Source organism: Elgaria multicarinata, chromosome 16, assembly GCF_023053635.1.
Source record: "Elgaria multicarinata webbii isolate HBS135686 ecotype San Diego chromosome 16, rElgMul1.1.pri, whole genome shotgun sequence".
NCBI classification, from domain to species: Eukaryota; Metazoa; Chordata; class Lepidosauria; order Squamata; family Anguidae; genus Elgaria; species Elgaria multicarinata.
Genome location: NC_086186.1, coordinates 13579874 through 13593282, shown reverse-complemented (window position 1 = coordinate 13593282; position 13409 = coordinate 13579874). Strand labels below are relative to the sequence as shown.

Sequence of the window (13409 nt, the reverse complement as noted above, 5' to 3'; positions counted from 1 at the left end):
TCCTATGCATGTTGGGCAGAAAAAACACCTACAACTCCCAGCATGCCCTAGCCAGCATGGCAGGCTGGGGAATGCTGGGAGTTGTAGGACATTTTTTCTGTCTAAACATCATAGGATTGCAACCTAAGTGATTTAACTAGGACAGTGGTGAGCAGCTTGTGGCCCTCCAGATGTGGTTGGATTGCAATCCCATGATTCCTCACCATTGGCAATGTTGGTTAGGGATGATGAGAACAACATCTGGATGGCCACAAGTTCATAGAATAATAGAATTGGAAGGGTCCTATAATGCCATCGAGTCCAACCCCCTGCTCCAAGTTGATCAGCCCTGATCTGAAGCCATGTTGATTCTTAACTTCTGTCCATGTGAGGGCTATGATTTGATCTTTCCATGGAAGGCCCAGGAACCAGACACAGGAAAAATAACTAAAATGGCAGTGGTAGCTTGAGATGGGGCAAAAATGTATAGTGTGGAGATCCGTAGACATAATTTACAGTCCCGGCCCAACAATTTGGGACCAGGATACCTGAGGGAACACCTTCTCCCTTACCAACTTGCCCAATCACTGAGGTTATTGGAGGGCATGCTCCTGGTGGTTCCACATGGACCTTTGGCCCAACTGGAGTCCTCCAGGAGAAGAGCCTTTAGTGTGGTGGCCCCTTCTCTTTGGAACTCCCTGCCCCTGCATTTCAGGCAGGTGCCAACCCTACACTGCTTCCAGCGCCTCCTGAAAACAACCCTTTTCCAGGAAGGCTTCATCAACTGACCAGCCACTGTTTTTATTGGTCCGTTGTTTTAAATCGAACAATTCTAATCTGCTGTTTTTAATCTTCTTTCTTTTTACTGTTTCATTCCTATGTGCGCCGCTCCGGAATCTATTTTAGATATGGAGCGGTATATAAATATTGTAAGTAAATAAATAAATATTTGCCCCTGAGTGGCTGAGAAGCTGTGTTGATCATCTCCTCCCAGCATGCTTTTCTTCAGCAGGGCCGCAGCCTCTGTCAAATCAAACACTATTTTCATTGCCAACTTGTGCTGGGAATATAAAGCTGTAAGATTAGAACAATTTGGCGGGGGGGGGGGGGGGGACTCTGACCCATCTCTAAATGAAGCTATTTTGCATTCAGACTTGAGACGCACCATTTATTAACAGTTGTGTTGTTTTTTTGTCTTGCAAATAATTTCCCTAATTTGTTTAGATGATCAAAATTGTGCTGAAGATGAAGCAATTCAACAATAGCTGCGTCTTCTCTAACACCCACCCAGCCACCAACCACCCAAAATACCTCAAGCCTATTCAAATAGATACCGGACTATTTCATAATTCACAAGCAGTAAACCACAAAACTCAAACTGGTCTATTTGAATTCTCAAAGCAAAATTTTACAGCTGTGTTAGGGAACAGAGGTACTGCCTACATCTGTCGCTTGTGAACTTTGTCATTTTGTAAAGGAGCTCAGTTGCAAAAGATCACAAATATAGATTGAACTACAGAGTTGGTGATGAAAGGCAATGATTTTTACCTCATATATACCTTAAATTTTTTTTTAAAAAAATCTTCTAGAGGACACTCTTTAGGCCCAATTTAGAGAGCAATCCTCTGCTCCCTAGACAAGGTTAGTCAGGGGGGAGAAACCTTCCAAGATTGGAGATAGCCACACTGCCATGAAGCTCACTGGTGACTTTGGACAAGTCACTGATTCTCTGCTTAACCTACCTCACAGGGTTGTTGTGAGGATAAAATGGCGAACAGGAGAGTTATTACTCCACCTCAGGCTCCTTGGAGGAAAAGGAGGATAGAAACGTAATAAATAAATTTGTATTTTTGCATTGCTGCTGTTTTTATCTTGGTTGTGCTTTTATATTGTATTTTGTATTACGGTTTTATACTGTTGTTTTATACTTGAATTGTCTTAATTTTGTAAACCGCCCAGAGAACTTCGGCTATTGGGCAGTATAGAAATGCAATAAATAAATAAATAAATAAATAAATAAGTGCAAATACCAGGTGAGGGAAGGGTCCCAATCCAGGAGCAGGGCCCACAGCCAGGGTAAAGGATGAAAACTCTCCCCGCGTCCCTCTCCAAGGGCTCTGAACCGCTTCCTATTTGCTCTTAACAAAAATAAGCCCCACGATCATTGAGGTCATTGCCAAGTGCATGAACGGCGTCACGGCTGGTTTGGCCCTGAAAGTGATACCCACAAAGGGCTAGTGATATCCGTTTGGCCCTGGCCACCCAGCTCAGCATCCTGGCGGCCATATTAAAGGTGACATGAATCACCTTTGGCCTTTTTCTCCTCCATTCTATGAGTGATTGCAGGTAGGGAGGTGGGGGGGGTTCTTGGAATTATGGACAACGTGTGATGGGGAGTGTGTTTGGCAGGGGGGAGGGAATTTCAGCCTGTTAAAGGCACACTTTGAAGACATCAGTAGTCCTTGGCCATAGCTAGACGTGGCAAAATCCCGGGGCGATCCCCGAGATTGTCCCTGTGCATCCTTGCCCCGGGATCTCGCCCTCCCCTTTGAGCCTGCTTTTTCCACGGTTTCAGGATGATCCCGAGACTGCGGAACGTGTGTGTGGGCATCACGGATTGTCCCGGTTCCTCGGGACTCGTGAGGAGCCTGGGGTGGGGTGGGGGGAATGGGGAAATTAATTTTAATTTTTTTAAAAAAACTTACCTTTTGCGCAAGAGTGTTTGTGTGCTCTTCTCCTTTAACAAAAACAAAATGGCGGGCGCGACGTCCTCTCCCTCTGAGGCTGTCGCACCCCGTGTGTAAATAGGAGGAGATCTTGCGATAAAAATATCGCGAGATCTCACACCGTCCGTCACTCTAGACCAGGTACGTTTAGATGAGGCCCTAGTCTTCAGTCTGTAAGATGAAGCACAGTTGGTGTTATTATGGAGACTTAACCGGGGGGTCTATCTTCACAGTGCCAGCACCCTCCTCAACCCCGTGCTTTCCCTCTCCTGGGTAATCCCAACGCCAAGGAGAGCGTGCGAGGTTTCTGGGTGGCCATCCAGGTCCCGAAGCCGCCCCTGCCCTCTTCCTGGTGGAAGGCGACCAATCGCTGATCGCCTTCCACCAGGCTCCGCCCCCCTGGATTGGCTGTGGAGCGATGCTACACAGAACAAGCCCTGTGTTGACGTCGCTCCCTTTGAAAAAGTGTAAATCCCTGACTTTTTCATATCGCAGCATCGCTGGAAAGCCCCGCGGTGGCTTTGAAGCCGCGCTTGCAGCATCTAACCGACACGGCGCAGATCCACAGCGACCGTGGGGCTTTCCCCACGTAAGGACAGCCCCTAGGTTAGCCTGTGTTGGGTGAAAAATCAATCATAATTTTGGATTCTACCAAAGGCTAGTGGAGGAAGCCAAGGGATGGCTACTTCGCAACATCTCTGCTTATGCCTCTAGCATTCCTTGGAACACCAGGTCCCTTATGCAGCAGGGAGGAAAATTAAACTAGAACTAAGTAGTCCATAACTTCAATTATTTTAGGTTCTCCCCTCTAAAATTAATTTTTGTAATCCTTCCCCCACTTCATCTTACAAACTGCAGGCTAGTGTTGTTGTTGTTTAACCAAACTCAGCAGCATCTTTTTTTTCTTTCTTTTCCCCCTTTCTCCTCCTTGGAGGGTGGGGGTGCTTAGCTATAAGTGTTTCAGCTGGAGAGGACTCAAAAGCTTGCTCACTACTTTGCAACATTTTAGTTGGCCCTATAAAAGGCGTTGCCTTTTAGTGTGCAATCCTGTGCATATTTATATAGGAAAAGGTCATAGAGCTCTCAGCATGGGTGTTGTAGGGCTTTTTTCTTTCTAAACATGCGCAGGATTGCGCCCTTAGTGGCTTTGGGGATATTTTCCCCTAAAACACAGCTGCCAGCCATTTAGGTTTGAAGCAACAGTGACGCCCAGTGACCAAAATAGGCTTCTCTCCTCTGCAAGCATGGACATTGCAAACTATCTGTAGGCCGCCATCCGTTCAGTTCTGATTCTTCTTAACCAATTCTCGCTGCCTACAGAAGCTTTACTTTCATTTTGAATCCTCCATACGCTTGTGTGCTGTTTATGGAAGGAAAGGGGTGGAAGGCATATGGCTTCGAGTGCCAGTATAGACTTTCCCTCTTCCTTATCCATCTTCATTTCTGGCCATACGTGAACTCCTGGCGGTGTGTCTGTTGCTTCCGCAGAAGTTGGTCCAAAAATATTGGCATTCTCCTCTCTTTCTCTCAAACATTTGCCATGGGGAGTACCGACCCTAGGAGCCCGCTAGGTTACGTGAAATGATCTCTCCATAGACTTAGACTTGATCATTCATTCATTGATCAAGTCTATCTCAAGGTTCTGGATTGAACCAGCTATCTCAAGGTTCTGGATTGAATGCCACACTTTACAACTGAGCGGTGTATAAGCACTGTCTTTAAGGGTTGTAACATTTGGCTATTGGGGGTATAGATATGTAATGAATGAATGAAGAGGATAACAGCATAAAAACGTCAGAAGCAGAAACAGTATAGTGCAGTAAATGCCGGAGAGGGAGGAATGAAATCCTAACACAGGGCCAAATGGGCTTGACGGAGCATCTGAAAGGGCACCAGTGAGCGGAGGCAGTTGAACCTCTTTCAGGAGGGAGCTCAGCCAACTGGGTGCTGCTACCAAAATGACCTTCTCTTGTATCCCTTCCAACCCCACCTCTGAAGATGGCACGACAAAGAGCAGGCATTCAGATCCTGATTGCCGTCTGTGGCCAGATTCATATAGGAGGAGGAAGTTCTTCAAATATCTTGATCCCAAACCATTAAGGGTTTTATAGGTAATTATAAAAGATTTTGTTATTAACAGTTTATTATAAATCTCATTTTCCAATCGAATGCAAGCAGTAAACCCTTTCCTCCTACCTGCATCCTCTCCTCTTTAGGGTTCCCCCCCTTCTTCCTTCACAGCATATTTTTAAGGAGTAAATGTTTCAAGGCTATCAGTAAAATAATCACGCCTGAATTGGATAAATGGAGAGGCATAGAAAAATGGCTTGTGCCGAGGCACGTCTCCTTGCTGTCCTGCGTTATCTTTGCTATGGGTCATGTTTTTATAACTCCAGGAAATTTCCCCATATTCAATGGAATGTGTTTTCTTTTGGTAATTTGGACCGTTTCTACACCTGCCTTCTTTCCTGGGATCGTCCCGGGATCATCCCTGTGCATGCAAATGACACACAGGGGATCCCGGGAGCAGGCAGGGATGATCCGTCCAGGATAATCCTTAGGCGTAGAAAGGGCCTCGGTATAATACACCTTTTCATGCTAGCATTTTGAATCGTGGAATGGCACGGCGAATGATTTGCAATTTATTTCTCTCTCTTGTCTCTCCTCCATTTCCCCTCTGCTGTTCTCCTTTATCCATCTCTTTCCCACCTCCCAACCCCGCTACTCCCCTTAGGTCCTGATCATTTTAGCTCAAAGAGTCTTGCGCTGCAAGCCCAGAAAAAGATCTTGAGCAAAATGGCCACCAAGACCATGGCTAACATGCTCATCGACGACACCAGCAGCGAAATCTTTGACGAGTTGTACAAAGTGACGACCGAGCACCTGAAAAACAAGAAGGAAGCACACAAAATCATGAAGGACTTGATCAAGGTGGCCATCAAGATTGGGATCCTCTACCGAAACAATCAGTTCAATTCGGAAGAGCTGGAGATAGTCGAAAAATTCCGCAAGAAGCTGAACCAAGCGGCCATGACGATTGTCAGTTTTTACGAGGTGGAGTACACGTTCGATAAAAACGTTCTGTCGGGACTCCTGAACGAGTGCAAAGACCTTGTGCACGAACTAGTAGAACGGCACCTGACGGCCAGGTCCCATGCACGAATCAATCACGTCTTCAACAATTTTGCGGATCTGGAGTTCCTCACTGCCCTCTATAGCTTCGGTGGAGACTGCCGGCCACACCTCAAAAAGATCTGTGATGGGATCAACAAACTACTTGATGAGAAAATCCTTTGAAACTTTGCCTTTTTCAAACAACAACAACAACAGACTTAATTAAAAGATGCAAATAGAGAGTTGGGACAGAAATATGAGAGTAAGCTTCCTTTATAATACCCTCCCCCCCCCCCAAATGGAACACCATCATTCTAGATCACTTGCCGTTCAGTTCGTAATGAAAAGCAAAACCGAAGCGAGTCTCGCGTGGCCCTCAACTACACTGAGCGTTTTAGAAGGCTGGGCAGTTTGGGATGCTAAAATGACAACGTGCCATTCGTGCCACAAACTCATTATCGCTGTGTTGTGGTTAGGGTTTGACGTTGCAGAGCTAAAAGTGGAGAGCTATGTCACAAAGCAAACAAAGATGCCCACATTTGCACCGTGGAACAGATCCATAAAGTGAAGATCCAGAGTGGGCTCTGGACATCTTTAACAAATTGAAAACCTCCTGTTGTACGCATGATCCAAACTGAAAAAAGAATTCCATAGGCCAAGGAACTAACAGCTTCTTTGAAGGTGTTCCATTTTCCACTGAGAATAAGAAAGTTCTGTCAATCCTGTTGTTGAAGAATGGCTCAAAGCCGCTTCAAGGGGGAGTTACAGAGAGGTTGTGAGCACCTTAGAATTGTCAAAGCTGTTATCCGTTAGTGGTGTTAGTGCCAAAGCAAGCAGAGTTCTGTTTGGAGAGCAGAGGAAGACATCTGGACGATCCAGACAGCTCTGTAGGGGAACTACTTTCATCTAATAAAATACCAAGAGCAACATGAGATGCAGGGATGGGTCTAGGTTGGAGGATGCTCTGGAGACCTTCCTCCCCATCACCTCCTCACAGCCATCGTTTGCTTGCTCAGGGAGCTGGCAGGTGAACAAGAAAGTAGGCGACAGCAGTGAGAGGACCAGCAGTGTAGATCAGGTCTTAGCAGTGTGGCCTTCTAGGGTGGTTGTGGACCAGCACCTCCCCATAGAAGCCAGCAAAACATCTGGCAGCCTCAATGTAATGAGATACTGAATGAGAGGCAACAGAAAAGGCCTAGCTGGGGAGAAGAGCAGCAAAAGTAAAGCAGCCACGTTAGAAGCTAACTTTCCCTATTCTAAAATTCCTCGCATAAAACGTCAACCCCAAGCACCTGAAATCTTTAAGATCTTTCTAACACAGCATCCCAGATCTAGGCACCTTGGGAAGAAATCTGCCTACACATTAGAAGATGGGTGCATTTATAAGGGCACAGAAAGCTATCGGCTTTCAGTCCCATGGATCTTACTCCCACGTCAGGACTGCAGTGTAAGAAACTCCAAAGAGGCCTTACGGAGTAGTAGCAGATGCCTGGCTGTTTTGGACCACAGCTCCCATAATCCCTAACCCTCACCCATCCTGGTTGGCCTGACAGGAGCTGTAGTCCAAAACCTATGGATGGCACCAAGTTGCCTACCCCGGCCCTAGATTAAGCCCAGATCCTATCAGTTGGTTCAGAGTAAATTCTGGAAAATAGAAAAGGGGATCTCCCACAATGCAATTCCCTGCAATTGATGAGATTATTCATGAGCCACTTGCCCTTGATGGCTCTGTTGGCTGACTTCCCATTTTGTTTCAGTGTTCAGTCACTGGATAATGTAATTCATGAGGAGAGAAAGGCTTTTCTTTGCCAAATTGGAGAAATCGAAAGAGTTATTCGCCCATTTCACATGTAACACATGGTTTAGTGATTTGTGAATGAGGACGCACAAGCCTTCGCCTCATACGCTCTCCCCCTTCAGTGCGGTTACAAGGAGATTAGTGAAAACCAGGAATCAATCATGGTTTATTGTCGCCATGTAAGCACAGAACAGTCAGCCAGGATTCTAGCAAATCCTGGCTTATCATACACCCAAGCCTATTCACTCCTGCTTGACTGCTCCCACTGGTACAAGCAGCTAAACTAACCAGAAATAGGAAGCGTTACTGTGATATCCAAACCTGGGAACCAGGTTCCCGCACCTTTCTAAGCCAGGATTCGTTACAAGTCCTGGCTTGGCTGGGACCAACCAAAATCCTGGGTTTGGATTTCACAGTGAGCATTCTATTTTTGTTTAATTTAGAATTAGCGTAGGGACCAGTGTGCCTCTAGACATCTTTCTTGGTGCCCACCAAGGTGGCTGGAGGTGTGTGTTCATGTGTGAGAGTTTAAAGATTTCTGTTGGCACTGAAAACTGGGTTCAAAGGAATTGTTTTGTGTGTTGGGGCTCAGATCCCACCTCTGCCTTGTATTCCATCTTTTAGGCATGACAGACATTTTGTGGTGGTGCCCAGGGAAGTTTCCCAAATTGCCAAATATGTCCATGGGCCAAAGAGGTGACCTCTGGTTTAGGCACCCACCCAGTGACAGGAGCCAAGCAAAATTCAACAAACAGCATGCACTCACCACGTTCCATGGATGTCTGTGCAAACACAACCAATATGTCCATGCAGGCCAAACAATGGTTTAAATTCAAGCCATAGTTAATTAAGAAGCCAGGATTATAAACCATGGCACTATCCCGGCTTGAGTAAACCACAGTTAAACTAACCAGAGTTTGAAAAAACAATAAGCAACAGTTAGTCAAAGATAGAAATGGATTCTTCTAATCTCCTGGCAGCCACACCGGATGAGGAGGAATAGCACGTGATTTCCAGGCTTCTTCACTTATCACTAAACTACAGTTTAGCAGTATGGACAAAACGTGCCAATATCAGTTCCTCAGTCTGGCCGAGACCATGCACAATTACTTTCAATAACCTGATTCTCACAGCAGCACTGGGAAAGAAGTAGAAGAAGGGGAGAGAGGTTGTTTATACCTTGCAGATGTTGGAAAGAGTCTCATGTCTTGTCACTTATATTTATATAAGCCTTGAGTAGCCTTAAAATGGAAGAGGGACGTATTATGCATTTCTCATGCTGTATATTCAACGTTTACTTTTATATTGGTGGGTTAACATGTAAAAAACAAAAAAAAATAAACCACGGTTCCAAAATAGGAGTAGAGATTTGAGTCAGGCACAGTGTGTGTTGTATTATTATAAATTATGCATTAAATGATTTGTGATTAAACTGACTTTTGTCCTTTGGAACGTTATTTGCTGTATTACGACTTCCCCATCCTCTGTCCCTTTGCTGTTGTTTTATTATTAAACCTGGTTATCACAAAATAAAAATAAAAAAAACTGTAGGCAAAATGTCTTACATTGTCACAATTGCTTTTGCTACAGGAAAAGAGAAATCCTCGGGTTGTATCCAATGTTAGATCTATGTAGAGGAGGCCCATTGAAAGGAATTACATTTTGGCCTCCAACTTCTGTCAGCCGTGGGATGATGGGAGATGCAAGTGGAAGACCACAAGGTGTCATGTCTAACCCTACTGCCCCTGTTTTGAGAGAAGGTGTTTAAGGTAATCAATCAGAATCAGAATCAGAACTAGAAGACACAACACCAGACACCAGCCAGCCTGTACCAGTGGAGGAGGAAGCTTTCAAGGGCAATACCCCAGCTGGGAGTCAGCCCTCTCCAGAGCTTATCTCCTCAAGGCCAAATCCTACACACTCAGTAGGAAGTGAGGTTGCTTCCGGAGGTGAGCGTCCCGACAAGCTAGCTGATGTTAGGGTCCACCGGAAGCTCAAATACACAGCGCGGAAGGAAGGCGTGAGAAAGTCAGTTTGATTACACCAGAACCTGCCTCTGCACCAGGCTCTCTGAAGTTACCGACTTTTGGGAAGTGGCTTCCTATTCTTCTTGAGTGGACAATTGTCTTGCTTCGTTTGCATAGTTTTGCCTAGGGGGACGTTTCCAAGAGGTTAGACTCTCTTCAGGTAGAAGAGATTTTGTTGCTTAATAAAAGCTTTGTGGATTACTTAGCAAGCCTCAACATTTGCCTCCCATCGAAAGCAGGCGTGTTCTGAGAAACACATGTTCCTCACCTCTAGAGTGAATATACCTTTAAAGGAACACCTAGAAATACAACTCTCATTTCAGCGTTATTAGACTGAAATATTGTAACAAAACCAGAGGCGTTTCAGCCTGTACTTTATTCAAAGGCCTTCCTCAGGGGGTTGTGAGGAAAGACCGTTTCTCCCCTTTTTTTGACCTGTGTTGGATCCTCTCCTTTTGTTTTTGAAATACTGTAACACCACAAAAACTATACATAGCACAGTGGCAAACACACAGCAATTGTCCAAAGCAGCAGGATATTTTATTATGCTGCACTTTATTAAATTACAAGGTAAGGAGAACGAAAAGAGACACTTTTCATAGACAAATTTAAAATAGTGTACCACAGGTACATGTATGCAAATCCATAGACATTCCCCAAGGTTTGATTGAGGTCTGCCTACCTGGCAGATAAACAGTAAAGGATTTAAATATTTCAAACAAAACGCAAAACAAAACTCAGCACATGCGTGTGTGCAAACAGCACACACTTATGTCAAATTAATTAATAATTAATTTTAATTAATTATGTAAATTAATTAATTATACACTAATTATGTAAAACAGGATGTGAGAAATCCTGAGGCGGAAGGGATAGAAAAACTGCATAGGAAACCCAATCAGAAGCGGAGAAAAGGCGTGCTCTGGAAGTCATAAACATCCCATTCTTGGGCAAGGGGAGTTGCTGAACAACTCCTATCTCACATGCATGAAACTGTTGATCTGGATCCGTTTCAATCAGGTTTCAAGCTGGGTTTTGGCACGGACATTTCCTTGGTCACCCTGACCTGTGCTGGGAGAGGACAAAGTGAGTGCAACCCCGTTGATTCTCTTGCACTGCTCCGCAGCTTTGAATACCATCAACCAACGCATTCTTCTGTATAAATATTTTTGAAGCAGGAACCGGAGACAAGGTCTTTCGTCAGTTTCATTCTTACCTGGAGGACTGATTGCAGAAGGTGGGTCTAGGGGATATTGCTCAGCATCTTGGTACCTGTATTTTGGTGACCCGCAGGGCTCTACCTTGTCTCCCATGCACTTGAACATTTACAGAAGTCATCTGGAGTACTGGAGATGGATCAAATCCATCTATCTCTCTCCCCCCCCCCCTTCGTTACATCCACTGCAGGTGAGGCGAAGGTAGTACCAAATGGTGCTTGGAATCAGCAAGGCCAAGACACTCAGGTCATCTTTGGGGGCCCTCCTCTGCAGGGGGGGAGGCAGTGAATGAAGTTGGGTGGGCAGCTACTAGAGAGAGGGCTTTCTCAATTATGGCACTCCCATTTATAGAACAGACTTCCCAAGAAGGCTCACATACAACCTGCATTATTATCGTGTTCGGTGTCAAGCAACCGCTTCTCTTCTCCCGGCATTTTAGATTCTAGATTTTCCACTTTAGATTTAAGAACGTTTAATTAACTGTAGGGTGCTGAAATGGCTGCTCTGTACTGTTGATTATTACTGTTGGCTGCTCTTTATTGTATACTGTGCTTTTATTCTTGAAGAATCCTGTAATCTGCCCAGAGAACACTTGGTCTTGGCCAGACTAAAAGTATAAAAATACGACAAACACACAAACGAGGGTCAGTGTATCTTCAAGACAGTCCTCAAAACCAAACACAAGATCTTTCTGAATATCAGCAGGCTAGTGGCAGCCTAGGTGACAAAGACAATCCCGGTCCGAGTCCATGAGCACAGAGGCAAACAGAACAAATTACATTATTTATTATGAGCTGCTCCAAGCTGCTTTTTGGGGCTGAGAAGAGAGATAAACATATTTAAATAAATACACACATTAAAAACAACACTGTTTTTAGCCTGACCCCAAGAAACAAGTAAATCAGGTGTGCCCTGCAAGTTGCTCACTAGTATTTTGCTAGAGACACAGAGGCATGACGTTGGCACAGAAGACAAAAGATGCCAGTGAAAATGTTTAGGAGTGAAAATGTTTAAGAGTGTTAACTTTCTCTTCAATTGCATATCTGAAAATCCACATGGGTTTTCAGTTCTTACATTATGTTTTCCTATGCATATTACTCCTCGTTCCAAAAGAATTCATATGTAGGACATATCAGAAGAGAGCCATCAGATCAGTAGTCCAAAACCTAGGAACGTAGGTTTTTGCAAATCAAAATTTTACAATGCAGAAAAGTGAATTGTGTCCACTCATCACGAATTATATATATATAAAAAAATGTGATCTCATCTCACAGCTTTGTTTTTAAAAGAAAGTCACACATTTCCACTTTACAGATGGCTAGCCATACAGGGAGCATTATTGGTGATCATTAAAATTGCTCAATTTAACACCAAGGTCAGCAGTTCTACACAACCAGCATGGTGATTATAAAGATTAACTAGCCTAACAAGGTTTTGGTAAACTGGCTGAGTTTTTTCATGGACATTTCCCTTTCAGCAAAGTTGTAGAATCTGGTGTCAAACATCCTGAAGTTCTACTAATTCCCACTCTATCCACAAGAACTAGAAAACTGGGTTAAGTTGAAAAAAACCTTATAACTAATACCACTCAGGCCTTAGCTAGACCTAAGGTTTATCCTGGGATTGTCCCGGGGTCATCCCTGTTCATGTAAATGACACACAGGATATCCCGAGAGCAGGCAGGGACGATCCTGGGATAAACCTTCAGTCTAGCTAAGGCCTCACTCTTTGTTTGTTTTTTTAAAACAAAAACAAAAACAGGAGACCTCTCTGCTGTGTCATGAACCACATTTCTTTCAGTTACTGAGCAACAGAAAGTAGTACAACAACTGTCAGCCATTTACAAAGTTTCTGTTCTGATGTAATAGCGAAGATGATTAGAGCTAATGGGCAGTATCCAGCATTGCCACCCTGATTATGCCATCAATGTAGCACTAGTGTAAGAGACTTCTAGCACAATGCCAATAGCATGAGCTGGTGAAACATGTTTCCCTAGAAAATCTGTTGCACCACCATACACTATTGGCATTGCAATGGAAATCAGTTTCACTAGCACTATGTCAACGGGATAAGCAGAGTGGCAGCACTGGACACTGCCCAATGTGTTTAAAACTCAGCGGACAACAGGTAGGGAGGGATAGGGGTGATGTTAGACCACATACATCTAACCTGCCAGCAAATAAAGCCATTTTACTGCTGCCAATGTATGAAGGTTTCACTCTGATAAGCCAGAGGCAACAATATCTTTTGCATAAGCTGCTTCTAATACACAGAAGATGGCTACATCAAACGAATTCTTTTTAAAGGGGATGATTTTGTATTTGAAGATATGCATTTAGTGATCTCTAGTTTTATGGCTAGGATCCAAAGAGCTGCTTTGAACTGCCCAAGAAGGGAATATTCAGTGGGAAAAGTAATACCGTATCACAAACTGAAACTCAGAAGGGTTTTCAGAAGCAAAAGCAGCCTGCCACATAGCACAAAACGCAGTTAACTGCAAGAACAGAAACCCAAGTGACCATATGGAACAAAGCGACAATATAGGGGG

General features: G+C 44.3%; 1 protein-coding gene across 1 annotated transcript in view; it reads left to right on the top strand.

Annotated features, from left to right (window-relative positions):
* TNFAIP8L3 (TNF alpha induced protein 8 like 3) overlaps nt 1-6123 on the top strand; it is a 49826-nt gene extending 43703 nt beyond the window's left edge. The window contains exon 2 of the mRNA XM_063142292.1: nt 5440-6123. Coding sequence (XP_062998362.1) covers nt 5440-6002 — 563 coding nt within the window. The 3' untranslated portion in view covers nt 6003-6123. The remainder of the gene's footprint in view (nt 1-5439) is intronic.
* The last annotated feature ends 7286 nt before the right edge of the window (nt 6124-13409 follow it).